The sequence below is a fragment of the Mauremys mutica genome, chromosome 8, assembly GCF_020497125.1.
Source record: "Mauremys mutica isolate MM-2020 ecotype Southern chromosome 8, ASM2049712v1, whole genome shotgun sequence".
Classification (NCBI taxonomy): Eukaryota; Metazoa; Chordata; order Testudines; family Geoemydidae; genus Mauremys; species Mauremys mutica.
Genome location: NC_059079.1, coordinates 78,759,079 through 78,779,854, shown reverse-complemented (window position 1 = coordinate 78,779,854; position 20,776 = coordinate 78,759,079). Strand labels below are relative to the sequence as shown.

The window sequence follows — 20,776 nt, the reverse complement described above, 5'->3', positions numbered from 1 at the left end:
AACTGCAGTGTAGACATACCTGACCCACACAGCGGTGTGGGTCAGGGGCGGGAAGAGGGCTGAGCTGTCTGAGGGGATCCACACTACACAGGGTGCTGCAGAGCCGTGCCAGTGTAACGCAGCTGCGACCTAAGGTCCCATTCCTGGCAGGGGAGCACCCAGGACTGTATAAACCGCCTGCATGGCCGCGTCCCCTGAGCGGGGCAGGCCCAAGAAGGGCGTGGGGGGGGTCATTGGGGGCCTATCCCCAGATGCACACGGCTCCGGGAGAGCCCAGCCCACCTCCCCGCAGCCGGGAGGGGGTCCCCGGCTAGGTGCGGCGGGGGCAGGGTGGGGGCAGTTAGCTTGTGTTCCCGCGGAGGGGCCCGGCCCAGGGAGGTTGCCGCGACTGATAACGGCCAGGAGGAGGGGGCACCGGCAGCCATTTTGAACACAGCCCCCCCCCCTTGCCGGGGTTGGGGGGGCACAGAGCTCGCGAGAGCCCACACAGCTTGGAAGCGAAGGAGCGCGCGACCGAAACCGGCGCACGCGCAGCGTAGACACTAGGGGGTCGCGTGGCCGCTGCGCTGGGGAAAGGCAAGAGAAAGGGGCGGGGTTAGAGTGCAGCTATCGCGAGAACGCGGAGGCTATATATGGGAGTGGGCGTGAAGAAAGCTTCCCCTCAGTGCGATTCCGTCCGGAGAGCGCAGCCGCTGGCCCCCCGAGGAGCAGGCCTGAGACCATGGAGGACAGCATGGACATGGAGAGCATGGGCCCCCTGCGCCCCCAGACCTTCCTCTTCGGTAACGCCCCGCGCCGGGGCCGCCCTTGGTCGGGCCCGCCCCGCCTGGGGACCGCTATCCTCGCGGGCATGGCGCGGCCGCCTGGGCCCAGGCCGCTCGCGGGGTGGGGGTGGGGCGCGAGGACTGGGGGGCGCGCGCTCGGGATCAGGGTTCGCGGGCGGGGGCTCGGCAGGGCCGCTCTAGCAGCGGCAGCCCCCACGTGGCCGGCGCTCGCACGTGGCGCATGTTGCGGCCTCCTGCTCCTGGCAGCGGCCGGCGCTTTGTTCCTTCTCTCCGCTGTTCCGCAGGCCGGAGCAGCCGCTTCTCCCCGCTCTGCCACCCGGCCACAGGAGCCGCTAGGTCCCAGCGACGCGCTTCTCTCTCACCGGCGGGCCTGCAGCCGGCAAATGCCCTAGGCGCACATGGCAGCGTGGGGCGGCTGCGTCTCGGGGTGAAGCACGTGGAAGGGCCGAGCTCTGTGGGCAGAGAACAGGCGTGGGCGGAACCGGGCCCGGCTGGTGCGCCCCGCAGGCCCATATTTAACACGCGATCGGCCCCCCTGCAGCTAACTGTTTTAATACATTTGAACTTCAGTCGCTTACAAATTATCGACACTTGATCGACCGATCAGGTGTCCAGATAAGAAGCAAGTATTGTGCTCTGCCCTTTTGTGGCGTACTAGCAAATGTTCTGTCGTTTTTTAAAAAAAGGTTAGCTTTGGTATTGAGACCTCACTGCACTACTTTCTGCCATTAAGTCTGAGATGGGAGCATTGAAGAACTCTGCATTTTGTATACAAATTTAGATTTTTTGAAGTGCAAGCTTGCAGGTTTTGAATATATTAACTTCTAATAAATAAGTACTGAAAGGAAAAAGATTTTAATATACAATAAATAAATGTGCAATTTATGGTTTAAATATTTTACCTATAACTTAACTGATCTTTTGCAGGTTGTGAACTAAAGGCAGATAAGGAGTATCACTTCAAGGTACATGATGAGGAAAATGAACACCAGTTGTCACTGAGAACAGTAAGTCCTCATTCTTGGAAACTAAAGGTTGTGGTCCTGTGAAAAGTAGCTCTCAGATTTCATAATCATGGGAATCATAAATGCAAATAATTGAATCACTCTTTTATTCTGCTGTGCAGTTTTGTGTGTTGGATGCTGTATTTTAGTGGTGCTTTGTGAAATTTATAAAAAACTATTTAAGTAATTTGGGATAGATTCTTAAGTGTAAAATTACAGGAAACTTATTTTCTATTGTTTCCATAATTTTTATTAAAATTTCTTCAGTTATTAATGTAATTAAAATAATTTACTAAGAACTCTTGTCTTTTGAAGATGAAGATAAATAAGCATGTTATGTATATCAGATTTATATGTTGGAACTCTGTTTTGGAAAAGTAAAAACTATTTAATACAAACTGAGTAATGATTATACCTTCCAGTACTGCAAAAATTAAAATACCTCTGTCAAGCTTAACCATTTACTTACCAAGCAATTTGCTCACTTACTTGCTAGTTTAAAAAATCAGGATTCTTTTCCATTGCAAGACTTGATGAAATAACTGTATGTATGATATCACTGCTTATAGCAAGCTGGATTGATTTAAGTCACTGATTTTAATCATGGCAAGCAGGAGACCTTAATTTAAATCCTCAATTTTAGTCATATTTTGCATTTTTGTCCTTTATTTGCTTACAGAGATGTTGATTTTCATTTGTTAATGAAAATATTTTGATTTGCAGCTAAATATAGCCTTTATACTAAGTTTGGTGCTTTTTGCTATCCAGGAGGATACAGTATATACAGATTTAATTATGCTGTTACATAGCTTAACTTACACTTACTCGGATTCTTAATTTTTACTTGTTAGAAAATGGTGACTGCACTTTGACGATTATTGTTTATTACTTTGTCTCACGCTGTATTTGGATAGAAATGCAAATTTAATTAAAATGCACAAAATAGAATTTTAACTTTACTAAATAAAACTACTTTAAATGTGCTGGTACATAAGAATTTTTTAACAAAACATGGTTTGTATTTAAAGCTAAGTAAGTCTTATTTAGTTAGTGAATTGAACTGATTGTGTCTGGTCGCCCTATCCTCCTTCAAGATTTTAGAACTAGTAGATCTCATCTTTCACACCTAGTTTTTATTCATATATTGGAAGAGGAAAACAAGCTTTCCTGCCTTTTCAACTCCCAGTGATTTTTAACTGTTCATGAGCTAGTCATTGAACTAAAAGCTGGGTTAGAACTTCAACAAACTCTGATTCCAGGTGCTTAACCAGTGACTCTCTCCTGTTCAGTGGTTTGAAACTTGGCAGCAAACATGTACTGTTTTTGTATTTCATTTGAATTATTTTAATAGATTATAGTAAATTTAGGCCTTAACATAAATTGTTGATTTCGTATCTAATTTAAAATACTTACAATCTTTGATTTTTATCCACTCTGCATGTAATTAATAAAGCTCCTTGTGATTTTTCTGGGTGAAACTGTAAATAGCAGCAGTTAATGAAATCATGCTTAAGTGTAGAAAATGCACTTACTCAGATTTCTTTTAATGTCTTTACCTGCTCATAAGAGGGAAAGAAAACCCTGGGCTCAAAGTTTGGAAGATGTTCTTATAAAACATATATATTTATATAATTACTTGATAGTTATGTTAATGAATTGTTTTCAGTTTGCCTTTAAAGAGAATCTTTCCCACTATTGAAATGCAAAATTAAATTTATTTTCACAATGCTGACTATCGGTTGGTTGTCCCATAATGGAGCTGTAAGGGGGATAATAGTACTTTTGCAACTGTTTGTAGCTGTTTAAAAATCAAAGCAGAAAATGATTACATTTTGCAGTTGATAGACATTTTACTTGAGACGAGCTTAAATTTTTCTCGCCTTTTCTGGAGTTTTACTACTTAATTGTCCTTATTTTTGAAGTGTGTCAAAGACTGGAGATTGAGCTCCTGGGTGTACCCAAAATCAATCATGTAATACAAAGACTATAAAATGTGATAAGTGAAAGCCAAATTAAATTACATGATAGCAGAGAGCTGGATACTGAAGTCTGCTGAGGCTATACACTGTCTCCTGTTCAGAAGAACATACAATCATTATGAGAACAGTGATTCACTTACTAAATGAAACATAACTTTACTGGAGCCAAATGTAGGTTATTCAGTAATGGATGTCATAAGAGAGCCCACACTAAAAAAAGCACTGTCAAGGGGTCTATACAGTCTGTGAAACTGATGGACAATTTTTCTGCTATCCTAACCATGGGAAAAGGCATGGTCTCTAATGCAGTTTTTTTGGGATAAGAAAGCCATTCTTATTATTCATACACAAACACTTCTAGCAGTTAAGGTTTCACATACAAAAGCAAGGAAGTAAAGTTAGGTCACTTGCCAGTGGCATGCCTGCTTCTCTACCACACTTCAACACTGTCACAATTGCCATATGCTGCAGGGAACGAACGCACATTTTTAACTCTGCTTGAGTATGGAGGGATGACAGCCTTCCAGCATCACTACAGAAAGTTTAAATTCTGAAGTATTCAGCGTCATTAACAGCATTTTTCATAATTTAACAAATATTATGAATAAATGCGCAGTAAGCCTTTCAAAAGTAGCCCATCCCTTAAATATATGCTACAAGAAGGTCAGTTTTAAAAAAATTGCCACATGAGGCTAGAAAATCATGACACTCAAAATAAAAATTTTAAGGGTCTGATACTTTAATAAACCTCATAACACTTATTTGTAAAATTTCAGGAAGTTCAGTCTTTACTCAACAGTGTGGGTTGTAAATCTGTGGAAGATGGTTTATATTTTTCATACTAAACAGGTTGATTACCTGTATTTAATGAAAAGTGAAACCAAGCCTTGACAATGACTCATTCATTGGGGTTTTGGAGTGTACATCACTGGGAATCGAGATTGTATCTTTCTCTAAAAGATACTCTAGTCTGATCAAACAGGGATTTAAAAATTCCAGAAAGTTCTGCCTGCGTTATACAGGAGGTCAGACTTAGATGATCACAATGATCCCTTTTGACTTTCTAATCTGAATCTATAGTTTGTACTGCAGTAGTGCCCAGAGACCCCACTTGACGTAAAACTGCCCCTGCCCCCAAGAGTTTCCAGATTAAATAGAGATGCTAATTTACATCAATTTGCCCTCATAATAGATGGGGAAGAAGTGAACTAGAAACAATGGAACCTTCTCTGATTGTATGTTTAGAAGGAAAAAGTCATAATGAGCTACATGTGAAGTATATATACTACAATACATTACATAAATCACTGAGAGCCTTTCAGATGCTTAAAATGTTGCCTCGAGTAGGTGTAGAGAGGTTATTTTACCTCTATATTTGGCACTGGTGCTACTGTTTCTGTGAGTTTTGGGGCCCACAAATCAAGAGAGATGTTGATAAATTTGAGAGGGTTCAGAGAAGAGCCAGGAGAATCCTTAAAGGGTTAGAAAACATGTCTTATAGTAATAGATTCAGGCAGCTCAATCTATTTAGCTTAACAAAGAAGGTTAAGGGGGTTATTTGATTACCTTAAGTATCTACATGGGGAAAGAGGATTTAATGGGCCCTTCAATATAGCAGAGAAAAGTATAACACTATCCAGTGGCTGGAAGTTGAAGCTAGGCAAATTCAGACAGGAAATGAGGGATCATGGTGGATTTTCCATCATTAACTTTAAAATCAAGTTTGGATGTCTTTCTAAGAGATCTACTCTAGGAATTATTTTATGGAAGTTCTATGGCTTGTGCTATACAGGAAATCAGACTACATGATCACAATGGTTCCTTATAGATTCTGTGGCCATAAGTTACATTGCTTCCGGATTCAGACTCAGCTGCTACTCTCAGCTGTTGGAAGGCTACTAGCAGCTCCTCTGAGCTGCTCATGCAGCCTCTTGCCACAAGGGGATAGTTGCTGTCAGTCAGCAAAATACAGAAGAGCACAGCACCAGCATCTGGGCCATAGGATGGAAAGAGAGCAAGTAGATACTCCCTGACTAATTAGAGCTGCTACTTGGCATGAAGTGAGTGAGTGTCTGATGGGGAGGATAGGATGGAATAGGAAACTGAAAGAACGTAGACTAATCCCAACAGTAGATGGACAAAAATTATGGTAGAAAAGTGAGGGATAAGATGGAGGGAAATGGTTGTGGAGATCAGATTGCGGAGAATGGTCTTGGAGGGAAAATAAACTGAGTTTAAAAAAAATTAAACATTACAGAAAACAAACTTGGGAGAGAAGATAAGCACAACTTTCAAGTAAATTGCAGGCTGGGGCTGAGGGAGGGACCCCCCCTAAGCAACTCACCCACAGAGAAATCAGTGGGTGCAGCCCTCCAGCACCTCTCATCTGTCAGCAGCCCTGCTGACCAACTCCTCCACCTCCCTCCTGCTGCAAACAGCTATAACTTCACAGTGTGTAGGAAGCTCCATGGGGGAAGGGGAGTGGGGCCTGGGTCGGAGCGGGGGTGGTGGAACACACACACACCCTGCTAGAGCATCCCTCCCCTGGCTGTGTAAGGTCCTGACTCCCTGCTGGGCAGGTTCCCTGTGTGCCTGCCCGGTGCTAAATAGGAAGCTGCACAGTTTACAGGAAACTTGGGTAGTGTCCCTGACCATCTTCGACCTGTCCTCCATGATCTTACCTAATAATTCTTTTTTGAGCCCAGTCATATTTGGGCCTTCACACCATCCCCTGGCAACGAGTTCTATGGGTTGATTGTGCATTGTGTGCAGAAGTACTTCCTTATGTTCCTGCTGCCTATTAATTTCATTGGGTGACCCCTGGGTTTTATTATGTGAAGGGATTAAAAAAAACTTCATTTTCTCAACACCATTCATGACTTTATAGACCTTTATCAAATCTCCCCTAAATTGTCTTGTCTTCTAAGCTGAATGGTCCCAGTCTTTTTAATCTCTCCTCACATAGAGGCTGTTCCATACCCTTAATTGTTTTTGTTGCCTTCTACTTTTTTCAATTCTAATCTTTTTTGAGATGGTGTGACCAGAACTGTATGCAGTATTGAATAAAACAAGCAATAGCCTTAATCACATCTTATAAGATACTGGCCTCACTTGCATCACAAATGCCTGGCTAGAACTCCTGTCTGGACCAGACTGCTTTCCCCAGCCAGTTAATTGGTACAGTGTAAGTCTAGAGCAGAGGTAGGCAACCTATGGCACACGTGCTGAAGGTGGCACGTGAGCTGACTTTCAGTGGCACTCACACTGCCTGGGTTCTGGCCACCGGTCCAGGGGGCTCAGCATTTTAATTTAATTTTAAGTGAAGCTTCTTAAACATTTTAAAAACCTTATTTACTTTACTTATAACAATAGTTTAGTTATATATTATAGACTTATAGAAAGACCTTCTAAAAACTTTAAAATGTATTACTGGCACGCAAAACCTTAAATTAGAGTGAATAAATGAAGACTCGGCACACCACTTCTGAAAGGTTGCTGACCCCTGGTCTAGAGAGAACAAGAGGTGAAGTGGCTGTGCAGTTTTCATCTGTGGAAGTCAGTGTCCCTGGAATATCCATTACCAACCAGATGGATTTACCTGGCCCACTAGATCAGTTTGATCTTAGTCGCTGTGGTTTTGGGGAATGATGCAACTATACAGATATACAACTAAACACGGTACAAACCTTGTTTTGTTCAATGCATCTTACAGCATAAAAAGTTCAGTTTGGTTACTATTTTCTCATTATTGAAAATTAGTAATGCAGGTCATATCTAACTGCAGTCTGATGCTAATTAAATAAGTCTCCGGTGGTTTCACTGCAGAAAGATAACCAAGAAACATCTTTAGTTAGTCTTAAGGGGTAAAAATACTGTTAAAATAGTGAATGAATTTGAGATGTATTTGAAAGTAAAAGTTTCTTCTAACAGTTTTACAACTCAAATGGTGGTTCAACTTTTCATAAAGGATAATATATTTCACTTCTTGCATAGGTCAGTTTAGGCGCTGGTGCCAAAGATGAATTACACGTTATAGAAGCAGAGGCATTGGATTATGAAGGGAACCCTATTAAAGTCACCCTGGCATCTTTGAAAATGTCAGTACAGCCTACGGTAAGGACAGACCTTTATATTATTATTCATAAAGTTGATGTCAAGTGGTAATGTCAACTAGGAAACACTAACAAAGTAGAAATAGTAAAGCAAATCCTTGTTTCTAACTTCAGGAGTTAAAACGAGAATTTTTAAAATACTTCTGCTATTCCATTTGTTCTTGGATGGTTCTCAGGTTAGTTCATTCTCAGGTTCTTGGACATGAGCATAACTGTCATATTTAGTTTGGAAATATGGAAGAATTTTAAACTTAATGAAGCCTCCATTTTAATTAAAATTTGGAAAAAAATGTGGGTGGTCTTAGGTTTCTTAAATCTCTTAATGGAAGCTTATTTTGTGCTAAGTTGGATCTGAGTGGGTTTCCTTAATTCAGAGTGATTTCAGTTACTTCTAAATCACTATGCTTGTTACTCAGCAAATGTGCATCTAGGTGTTCAGTCATAACTGCATGCATCAGTGATGAGTTTGTTGCTTTATTCGTTAGTCCTGTAGAGCCAACAAGTATGAGATAGATGTTGCTCCTTATGCATAGTTTACTCCAACTGCACCTGTGTATACCCTTTGGGGGAAGGCATTGGGTTACACAGTGGTGAAGAGACCATTTTAAAGGTGGAATTGAGGTGCCAGGTAGACGTGCACAACCTATATACTGATGATCTATAGTGAGATGAGAACTCAGTTTGGTTCTCAGACCCCATAGAGTTTTTAGATACGTGCCAGGTTCTCTCGGTCTTACCTGTTTAGTATGAGTCTAGTGGAACACTGTAGAGCATGAGTGAGGTACTGTACCGGGTACCACTCGTATGTGGGTTATAAATAATGCCTGCTGAACATTCTAATAATTCCTTCTTGACTGCCGCTATGAGGACGCTACTGGTTTGTTGCATTTGTGTTAATGTCCGCTCTTTCAACTCTACCATTTTCATTGTTTCTGCCTCATTTCAGTTGGCTGACTGTTCTGGCACTTACTATTTGGTGTTCAAGTGTTCACTAAGTTGTCATCAATAATACTTTTGTTAAATAGCCAACATACTTTCTCTTCAGGTTTCTTTAGGTGGCTTCGAGATTACACCTCCAGTCGTTTTGAGGTTGAAATGTGGTTCAGGGCCCGTGCATGTCAGTGGCCAGCATCTTGTAGGTATGTACTGTACATCTTCTCAATGCATTTTTAAATGTTTCATATTAGTTGTAGAAATATAGAATGCATTCTAAACTGAGCAAACTGGTTAGTTTGTGTCACAGCCCAGGTAAAGCTCCCTCTGCTGGATACACTAGGCCTAAAAGGACCCCTCTGCTACAAAAGCATGAGCTCTTGTTCCTCTTTCAGCCTCTAGTTTTAAATGCTATCATTAACATCCAGTTTCTTTGTTTCCTCTTTCTGGGAAAATTCCACTGCTTTAGACTTCTGCCCTATCCAGAGAAGTTGGGAGGGGGAAAAAAAAAACTGGTGTCACCTAAGATGTGGCCATTCCATTGTCCTAAGATTGCTCCCATTTGAATGGGAGCTAGTTATGTTAATGATTCTCTGTCCCTGATCCTGGAAGGATTCAACCCTTGCACTAATAGTATATGACTGACCCCATGTCCAGTGAAACATTCATTGATATTACAGTTTTGTAAAGTTAACCATATTTATAAGTTGAACATAGAAAGGTACCCCAAATAGCGTCAGCTTGATTTTTGGGTAACATGGCTGCTTACTAGTGGAAAAACTTTCTTCTGCATTTGTTTGTTCTAAAACTCCTCGAGAGAATTCCAGTTCTAGAAAATTGGCAGTGATGTGTGTGTTCAAGTGAAAAAGACCCATTTTTTGTAGCTCTGCATGACCCTAATATGGTAAACACGTTGACCTTGTACAAAAATATTCATGTATTGTTTTTAGCATTAGAGGAAGAACCAGAGTCTGATGATGAAGATGAAGTGAAGATATTAAACACTTCAGCAAAGAGACCAGCAAGCGGAATAGCAGCTAAAACTCCACAGGTAGAGTTGAGGTTTCTTATGAAGTATGTTCAAGACTTCCTCCTGGAAGAGTTTATATCACTGCCACCTAAAGCAGAGTAAGCAGCTGCATTTCTTACCGCGATTAAGGTGGTGATGATTGTTGATAACTGCAGGAGAAAGGTTACCTGGTGCTCAGATCCTGGAAATTAGTACTAAGACTTTCCCATACATAGTTCTAAAGTATATTTAACAGTATTTTTAAAGTCTGACTGGATGTTAGTGGCTAGTATTTTTCAATTTGCTTTTTAGTGTAAAAATTGTGGGGTTGAATGTATAACTGATAATAGTGAAAGCCATGTCCTGAACAAGCAACACCTGGTGTTGCCAGCTCTGACTGTCTTATGGTTGTAGAGTATATGGAGCACAGTGCTTATCAATAAACATTTATATGGCACTAATTCTGTGCTCCCCTTTTGCACCATCTATTGTGATATCATCCCTTATCCCAAAGTGTGTAGACTTGTCTGTTTTATACTGTCCCTTTTTGTTATCAGCAGCCTCATTCTTCACTGGTGTTTAAACTTGCTTCTGGTGTTTTAGACCTGGGCTTTCTTTTCTTGCTTCTTATGACATGGATTTGGTAAAGCTTTTAATGTTTTGACATTAACAGAACTGATTTTTCTGACTTCGCTACATATATAAAAGTTGCAGTGGTTTAACTTTTAACTTAATTTAAAAAATGATTTAGTTAAACCAGGTCCTTGTGTAGGCACTCATTGGTTTTAAAGTAATATCAGTTTACTTTGTGTCTCTACATTTACCAATACAAAGTACACCAATATAAGTCAGGTTTAAATCAGTTTGAAGTGCCAACACAGGTTGGCACCAGGTTACTTACTTCGATATAAAGTGACACATTTAAACTGGTGAAACTCTAGAAGAGGCCTTCATCCTGTTGGCAATACAATACAGTTTATGGGAAGAGCAAATTTCTGACAAACTTGGTGTACCATCTGTATTGCACTCTCATTTGTTTAACTTTGTAACCAGTTTTGTAACAAATGTTTTCTTTAAAGAAAAAAGCAAAATTGTTAGAAGATGAGGAGGAGGATGAAGATGACGACGATGAGGATGAAGATGATGAAGAGTTTGTATCTTTCTCCTTTCTTTTTGCAATGCATTGTGAAATGTTTAGTTTTCAGAAGTAGTGACTTCAGAGCATGAAAAATATACATGCTATTGAATCAAGGTATTTTGCATTTAGTTCTTAATTAGCCTAGAAATTATAGTAAGCCTTATCCCCAGATAAGATCTGGCTTCATATGCCATATTATTGCTGTATAGATTACTTTCAATACTGACTCAAGGCTGGGAGTCTGTTTTAGGCATTTGGGAATGTGATGATCTCTCTATCTTTTATTAAAAAAAAAAAAGATTCCCTACATAGGTGCAAGAAATCTTTTTGCAGGAAATGCTGTTGGGATATTCCAGTTCAGTTAGAGGAGCAGGGCTAATTGTCTTATTGAAGCACACGAATGTGAAGCTGAAGTGCTTCTGTGAGGCTGCTGTGTTGCAAACTGTCAGGGAAAACAAATGATGAAAAAATGAAATCTGACCCCGTCAGCAAAACTTCTTAATCTTCTAGCAGCACACTGCTTTTGTACTAAAGCAGAATTCAGAGGTAGCATAGGGAGTGCAAAAACCAGAGGGGAGAGGAGTGTTAGGGGCAAGTGCAAAGGTAGGCAGAAGTGGAGAAAGATAGAGCTACTTTTCTGGAGATCTGAGAGAAGGGAAGAAAGCAATTTAAGCTGAACAACCTAGGTTTTAAATCTTTAACACTTTTTTTGTAGAGCATCTTTATGAAGTAATGAGAAAAATTTAATACAAAACTCTGCAGAATTGTCAGCAGAGTATGCTGTATGTACAGTAACTCCTCACTTAGCGTTGTAGTTCTGTTCCTGAAAAATGCAACTTTAAGTGAAATGATATTAAACAAATCCAATTTTCCCACAAGATTTAATGTAAATGCGGGGATTAGGTTCCAAGGAAATTTTTTGGGGGCAGACAAAAAGCATTATATACATTATTGTACTGTAATCTGGTTGGGAAGTGTCCCAGCCTTACCCCACACAGGCACAGCCCGCTGCTGGCAAGGATGTTAGGAAGCACCTTGCGCAGCAGCTTGGCTGGGGGATGCTTCAGGCCTGCTTCTTCTCTTCCCTGCTTCGCTCCACGCCCACCTCTTTCCCACCCCCCACTCCACCTCCTCTCTGGAGCATGCTGTGTCCCTCCTCCTCCTCCCCCTCCCCCCGCTTCCCTGTTGCCAAACAGCTGTTTGGCCCTGCTTAGGACTTTCTGGGAGGGAGGGGGAGGAGCAGAGACACAGTGCTTCCCCGCTTTTCCCCCTCTCTTCCAGAAAGGCCTACACGCTGCCAAACCGCCAGTGGGGGAAGTGCTGGGAGGGAGGGGGAGAAGAGGAGCTTGTGCAATGCTCCCTTGTAAAGTCGCTGCTCTTCTGCAGAATCTTACAAGCAGTGGACAGAGCAGGCAGCCAAATGACGTTATAAGGGAGCATTGCACAACTTTAAATGAGCATATTCCTCAACTTTGAAACAATGTTAAGCAGGAGGATGTTAAGTGAGGAGTTACTGTACTTGAAGTGGCAATTTCTAAGCATGCATTAGAGATAGATAGAATCTCTTAAAATGTGCACTGTGCTGTTTAAGTTCCTAAGTTACTCTTACTGTAGGAGTAAGTGGAAGAAAATTTGAAAAATGGTCTTTTAGTGTTTGAAAGATTCTCTACTTTTGCATGATACATTCTTTCAAGATGGGTAGTAAAATATTAACCTTACAGAAGATTCTTTTAAAGTTAGTCTTCTATCTAGTTTGCTTTTGACAGAGTCCACTTACTTCACTATAACATCTTCCATTGAAAGAACAGGAATGAGGATGAAGTCACCTGAAAAATGAACTGTTTGGGTTATTTGATACAGTTCTGTACCTATTGGGGTGGGCTTCTTAGTAATGTAATTTTTAATTCTAGTGATGATGATTTAGATGAAGAGGAAGAAGAGAAGATTCCGAGGAAGAAAGTAAGTTGTCTTCATATTTGAGACCATGTTTGTCTGGGTTTTTGAAAGCTTGCAGATCTTTAGTATCAGTCACCCTAAAACATAATGAAAATAGTGGTGTTTACATATTTAGGTAGTTGAAACTTCTGTCTCAGATACACATGACTATTGTTGCTTTCTGCTTATTTTATGTAATTTAGTTTCCACTTTGAGAGCATTGAGGTAATGCAAAACCCAAAATAGTTCTCAACCCTATATGTACAGCCCTGCAGAAAACTTATCAGTATGCTACAGGAAATTAAACCACCAGCTTTCATTTCATTCAGAATTATTTCACCTACTAATTATATAGGAATAGTTATTTAATTCAGTTTCTGTTGTCACAGTTATGCTGCAGATTCAAAGCCTCTAAATTTTAAAAACATTTTTGCCCAAAGTTTGTTTTTACTTACTGATATTACTGACATGTTAGTTGTCTTGAACTTCCAGGTTACTTTTAACTAATCCAGTTAATTCTAGGTCTTTTCTTTGCATGTGGGTACATACATTCCTTAATCCTCCTTGGTATATTTGGCCAACTCTCAAACTAAGTATCTGCTAGTTCAAGGGCTGCCAAATCCCAGGGTGTTTCAGATCATGCAAGAGTAGAATTGAGAGTACCCCAGGGGGCACATCATTTAATAGTTTGCCAGGGGTGGGCATAAGCATTGCTGTAATTAGCTAGAAATTTAGTTGGTACAAAATTGGGTATTGGGGGCAGAGGAGTTTGTTCGGGCAAGTCCCATAATGAAAATGGGGTGTATCCTGGTTTCCAATATTAGTTGGGCCATAGGGTGCACCTCTTCTGAAGAAATCCAGGGATTTCCTGGTAAGCTTGTGTGTTCACCAAGTGCAGAGGGGGATGTAAATCTTCAGTTAATTCAGGATATGTCAGGTATTACAGAACTTTATTTGCATCTTTAAAACTTGCAAAATTATCCTGTGGGAAAACTTCTCTTATATAAATGAAATATCCAGCTGACTGGGAAAAGCTCATTTGTGGTATTTTTCCACTGCAAATGACTGAGTTGATGTTTAAAATTGTCAACCTGCACTCAAGTTAATGGGATACTTTACACCTGGTCTAATCTTTGTCTTTTTGCAGACTTGGGACAGCATTGCATCCCTTCATATTTCAAAAGTTACCTTAATCAAAAGGGCTAGGACTTTCACATAAAAATTTAGGGCTGGTCTGTACACAAACCTGTACTGAAACAACAAAGTGGTTTCTAATTCACAGCCTGTTTGGTTGAGAGTTCTGTCCAATCCTAGCTATTCCTCCATTTTCCCTTCAGTTGCTCATATATGCTTATAACTAGTGAATTGTAGACTTACAATTGGAGTACAAACCTTGGAATATGTTGAAAGGAAATCTTAATAGCTCCATTGGGCTTTTTCTTATCCCTGGCAAGTAATTAACACATGACCTATCACATTCCCCATTCCATGTGTGTTCTACCCCTTTTGGCCTGGTTACGTGGCAACTCTTGTTAACCAAGTGCCAATAGGAGTGCCTTTAGACCATTGCTCTGCTACGTGGATCTCGCTGTATAGTGATACCAGCTGTTCTCTTGCCCATAGTTAGCTTGGAATAGCAAAAGCAGCAGTGACTTATTTGTTGGTGTTGCGTATAGAATTTAGTAGAATAAAAAGCAAGGTATTTCCTATGTACCCCCTTTGCTCCAGAAAATCTGCAGACTTTCTTGCATATTCAGTTCTACTTTCATGTGGTGTAACTGACTGGAATTTGTCTGCAGTGTATCAATGCCCATCTTAGATCTTTATAACCTAGACTATTTCGTGTCATTCAGATTGTGGTTATTTTCACTGCTAAAGTGAGTTTCCCTCACTATGAGAAATGTAGGGAAAAATCAGTGTTCTTTTAAACGAGAATAAACATTTCTAGTTGTAAAGTATTAAAAAAAAAAATGAAAAATGCATCTTTGTTCAAGATAGTTACTAAACTAAACGGTTTACTTTTGTCCTCAAATTTGCAGTTATTACTTAACTTCCTTCTGTTTTTGAAGATGCTAAGTGTAAAATTCTTAATTTCAGCCTGCCCAGGATTTGTCAGCAAAAAATACTCCGAAATCAAAGCAGAATGGGAAAGATTCTAAGCCGTCCACACCAGCGTCTAAATCAAAAGTGAGTGACTATGTATAATACGAATGTTGGAAGTGGTGTAACAGTTCTAGTTGCATTCACCCATAACTTGGTTTCTCACTTAGACTGGACTCATTTCATTATCCACATCTTTTCATTTAAGGATAAAGTTAGTAAGGGAACTGAGGTATACAGACCCTTGAGTGAGCAATCAGCACTGATCTGAATTTGGAAACAATATGGTTTATTATCTAGGTTAGCTCAACCAACCATGGACTGCAAAGGGTAGCCAGCTCTGATCTTAAAAACCCTGCGATACTTAATCTCATAGATGTTTTGTTCAACACAGAATTGGATATAGTCTAGTCACATCCTTGTTATGGTTAGATCTTCACCACCTCCATTGTGAGGCTAGGACTTGCCTTTGCTCCTGTCCAGTAAGGTAACCTGTTTTGATTAATATAAGTATTAAGCTTGAGTTCTTAATACTATCAAATGGCCCCTTAATCAGTGCCAAGAAGTTATCTCATGTGCATTTGATACAGTGACTGCATTAAAAGGTCCTTTCCGTTTGTTCTTCACTGATCACCTATGAATTGTAAACTAAGAAAGTTAGTGCTAGAAATCATTCTGCAAATTTTTGAAATCCTACTGCCATGATTAGTGAGGCAAAGGATTTCTTCTCCACAATGGTATCCAAACTCCTAACTAATGCATATAAATGAAGATAGCAGTCATCTAGGGAAAAGTAGCAGGCTAGATTTAAGTTGAAAAGCCATCAGTCCAGATGATAGCCCCCTCCTCCGAAAAAAAAAATCACAATCCCCCCTCTCCCCCCAAACACACACACGTGCACTTTCTGGAGCATTTGGCTTTTTAGTAGCTTTTTGAGATAGTTTTGGATGAGTTATCTGAACTTAGTCCAGATAAGTGAAGTAATGATGGGAAGGGAAAGATTGGATCTAAGCCTTTGAGCTGTAGTCATAGTTCAGACAACTATTTTTTGCTAGAAAGGCAAGAAGAAAAATAATTTTCCAGCCAAACTACTAGAGGCTAGTTGATACTAGTATGATACTATCCCTTTAGCTGGCAGTGTCTTTAGAATTATAATTGGAGCAGACATATGCACAACTGTTGATTATAGACATTGCAGATAACCACCAGCCTGATAGGTTGTTTTAGTGTTTAAGTTGGATAGTTCCTTTTAAGTTTCACCTTTTGTTTGTCTTTGGAAGAACTGGGTAGATAATTTTCCTGGGAAGAAAAAGGGACACTGAAATTTTTCTGTGATTTAGTAATAGACCATTTTGTAGTACAGTGTGTATTGTATGTAAATTGTTTGTAACATAAATATCAGTCTAAAGTTTGAGTGGTTTGTACGTGTGCTCCCTTAAAACTTGTCAGCACTTGAAGTAAGGAGCACAGATTAAATAATTTTCCATTTTATGATGACTTTTCTAGTAGCTTATTGAAGATGGAGAACATAACATCTACTGGCACAAAAGTCATATGGAAAATGGAGCAAGAAGGAATCATTCAGTATTAACATCCATATTTGGTCTTAGGATACTTAAATGATGTCAATATATTTTATATATTCCATGGCTTCCTTTGTACTGTTTGAACAAAGTTCTAATACCTTCATTTCAAAAAGAAAAGCTGAAGTAATGAGAGAATTATCGTGGCTTCTTTGTGATTGCAAAATCTTTACAAATATGTAACAAACTGCCTGCTTGTTTCAGACCCCGGCGTCTAATAAAAAGGAAAATAAACCGCAAAGTCCAAAATCACCAAAAGTGCCCCTTTCACTAGAGGAGATTAAAGCAAAGATGCAGGGAACCATAGAAAAGGTGAGTTTAAACTGGTGGGAATGTTTGTTTTCCAAATGGAATACTTTGTCCCTGATTTCAAGTAGTTCAGCAATGCTATCCTGACAGAAAGGAGATGTGACAAATATCCTAACAGAAGACATTGAGAAGTCAATATGAAAATGGTGTTGTAGGGTTTCATGTTTTCAGTCTTCCCTGTCTTAATTTCAAACTGTCTTAAAATTAGGCACCTCAAGTTGTATTTAGATACCTAAAACATTATTTAAATGTCTAATTGGTAATAAAGAGGCACAAGTTTGAAAAATTGGCCCTCATTTTATAAGTAAAAACTTGTTTGGCCTAGCCCCAGAGATCCTTGTGGGGAATCTGTTAAGATATGGGTATTTCCTCATTCATCACCTTCAATAAAGTGTTTCACAGGCTGAGTTACGCCCTCAGTAATACCTCTGTAACCCCCATATCTTCAGTTGGCTTTGGCTTGGTGTAACTGATTCTATAGATGGAGAAACAGGATGCTATTTTATTCACTTTCAAAGTAACCACACCCTTTACAGCAGACTTAACTTGGAGTGAGTATCTCACTTGTGCAGAGTGGGTAAATATTAGGCTACAATTTAGTCACGGGTATTTTTAGTCAGTCATGGACAATAAGCAAAAATGCGCAGCCTGTGACTGACTAAAAATACATGTGATTAAATCTTGGGGTGGCGGGCGGGGGTGCTAGAGCAGCAGCTGTTGTGGCTGTCTCCAGGACCACCTAAGCAGCTGGCCCCAGGGTCAGCCACACTGGCCCCTGCAGAAGTCACAGGGGTTGCAGAAAGTCACAGAATCCGTGATAGACACGGAGCCCTAAATATTAGCTTTATTTTGTCCTTCAGAGTTTGGCTCAAGGGTACAAGTTCTGCTGACCACTTTATCTAATTTATAAAATACACATTGGTTCTAAAATGTAGTCTGACATTTAGTAGAAAACTTGCTTTATCCACACTTTAAGGGTGGAAAACACTCCGTTTTAAGCTTACTCATTTTGAATTGTTGGGTATATCACTGCCCTAAATGATCATCCTAACCGTGTAAATACTTCATAATTTTCCTAATGTAAATACCATTTTGAACAGTAATTTTTTGCCGTAGGATTGTACAGGATAGGTGGTGGTTATTTTAAAGGAAAATACTGAGGGTGTCCACAAGTCACTGGATGTCTTTAAGAACTTTAGTCTGCAAATTATTTGTACATTGAATCCCAGAGATGCATTCCAACTTCATAGATGCCTCACACTTAGGTGCATGTGGATATTAAGAGCCAGCAATATAAACTATAAAAATGTTGGCCACTGGTGCTCTGAGATGTGATGGTGATAGAATTATGCTTGTTTTTTTTTTTTAAGGCAAGTCAATTGCATAGGCAAAGGCCTCATACTAGTGTGATGGGTTTAGTAAAAGAACCTTGATAATGCTGAAAAGTTTATTTTAAATAACTTTTGATAGACAGGGTTTCCTGTATAGTTAGCTCTGCAAATTTTTATTTGTACTAAGGATTTAAGACTTCTCTTAAGGGTTCTCCATTTATTGCAGGCATTCAGTGGTTTTAGATAGACTAAACCTTTTTTTTTTTAATAGGGTTCTTCCCTTCCTAAAGTGGAAGCCAAATTTGTCAACTATGTTAAGAATTGTTTCAGGACACAGGACCAGAAGGTAACTGAATTTACAGTGGCTTGGAAAAATCCAAAAAAACTTCTGTAACAAGATTTTATAGATGCTTTTTTACTTTTAATCTCTACAAGCTTTGGACTGTTTCAAAGGGTTACAAACCACAAACAATACTTCACATTAAATAAATGGAAACTGTTTTAAGGGTTTAGTTGGCAAAGATGGAAAAGCTAATGTTTTATTACATTTTTCCAGCTTTTATATGGTTAGTGAATTATCTCTTGCTTACTAAACCCACAGAATTTTCCTTTTGGCACCATATTGGCTAAGGAAATGAGCTGTGGTTTTCCCTGCTGCTGAATTTGGCGACTTGGGCAGTCTGCTCTTAAACTTTCTTTTGTTAGGGGATGGACTGGGAAGGGGGAATTGTTTTGCAGTAGACATTATGGCAGTCATTTCTTTGTCTTCCAAAGTCAACTTGACACTTGTGAGAGGGCATGCCAAACGCTGGTATCGGAAAGGTACAGGATTAGTTATTGCTTGACATTAGACTAACCCTGTATGTCTTAGATTTCCCTATCAAAATTCCTGAAACGTGAAGGAATTTTGTCATTAGAAGGTTTTATGCTTTCCTGCTTTCTCCAGTGGTTCAAAGGTGTTAAATTGACTGATGGACAAAATCATAGGTTCTTGAAAGAAAATGTTTAAAAGCAGCTTGTCCCAGTTACTGAAGTTGATTTGACTTAAGTCAGGGCAGACAGAGTTTAGCCAATATTTGCCTAACTGGTCCACCACACCCTTCCTTTTGACTTTCCTTCTCTAGATTCTTAGTGTGCAGTCTTTTTAAAAAAAAAAAAACCAAAAAAAACCAAAAAAACAGAACCTTGCATTTTTAAGTTTTGGGGAAAAGTATATTTGGTTCAACAAATATACTCAACAAATTATACTCGGCTTAGTATGTAAAGGATTTGTTGCCACATTTTTACTAAACATCAACATTTTTGTGCTTCCTTCTACAAGACTTTCAGGTGTAGTCATTTTAAGCTCTTGTGGCTAATCAGTATTAAAGCAGAGTAGAAATTTGCCTTCTTACCTGCACATTGTTTGCCACAAATAGCACTTTTTAGAGGACGACATCTTCTTAACACAAGCATCCAAAAACACGATTTACTATGTGTTCAACGTAGAGTTGGATACTGTTTTTTTGGAGTACAGCATTTGTGTAGCTTTATTTTAATACTTTTAACCAATAGTATAAATGTGTGGAGTAAAGATAAATACAGGAGTAATGATTTTTAAAACACTTCATATATACAGGCATAGTTCAATCCCATTACCGCCAAGTTGTACTATCCTGAAGATTATGTAATTAGACCATTCTTAATTTCAACTTCTAACACTTTTGTGTACCCTTGCAGGTTATTCAAGCTCTCTGGCAGTGGAGACAGACTCTGTAAGAAAGAAAACAGTTTAAACTGTTCATTAAAATGTGCAGTCTTATTTCTGTAACCATTAATATTTGGCTGTCCTTTTTATATATGCTGAAAGAACTTTCCCTACCGCGTCTGATAAATGTCGTCCAAAATACTTTGCCAAGAATGTGTTGTCCAAAATGCCTGTTTAGTTTTTAAAGACGGAACTCCACCCTTTGCTTCATTTTAAATATGTATGGAATGTTTTGATAAGGCATAGTAGAGGTGGTGGTCAGACAAATGGAAATGGTGGGGAGAATAAATGTACATGTGAAAATAAAATTTAGTATTTTGATAAAGTACTATAGTTTCTTTATTTTTGTGGGCTTAGGGGTTGGGTTGCCTGTGTATTGAATGAGAGCTTTTAAGTTCTCATAGGAGTTGCTAAATTTATTCCATATTGTTACCCAAACATGCCTCAGAATCTATCTTTAAATGAGATTTTTATAAAGGTTGGGGACAATGTCTGAAACAACACATTGAAGATTGTCAGCCTTACAAACACAACTCTTGCACCATATATCATTGATCACATGAGCACGTTAACAGGTGCTGAACATTATTAAATAGCAAGAAACATGGTTGGGGGAAATGATGGATTAATCCTGGCTGCACTCATTTGAAGAAAAGACCTTATCCTTAATTTCTCAGCCTGTCCCCCAGTGGTTCTCTTCCCTCTAAGAAGCTTGTATTGGGCCTAATGAGCTTTCTGTGGAAAAATGTGCAGAACTGTGCTGGAGTGCCTACTCTGAGTACTGTGGTATGCCAGTGGTCTCTGGTTTGGA

General features: G+C 39.6%; 1 protein-coding gene across 1 annotated transcript; it reads left to right on the top strand.

Annotated features, from left to right (window-relative positions):
• Positions 1–626: 626 nt before the first annotated feature.
• Positions 627–20,293, top strand: NPM1 (nucleophosmin 1). The gene is made up of 11 exons (XM_045027939.1): positions 627–782; positions 1,713–1,792; positions 7,762–7,881; positions 8,926–9,019; positions 9,764–9,864; positions 10,902–10,972; positions 12,871–12,919; positions 14,993–15,082; positions 16,783–16,890; positions 18,490–18,564; positions 19,938–20,293. Exons 1-11 carry the CDS (start codon positions 722–724, stop codon positions 19,974–19,976), a joined length of 888 nt encoding a protein of 295 aa, XP_044883874.1. The 5' UTR covers positions 627–721; the 3' UTR covers positions 19,977–20,293.
• Positions 20,294–20,776: the final 483 nt, after the last annotated feature.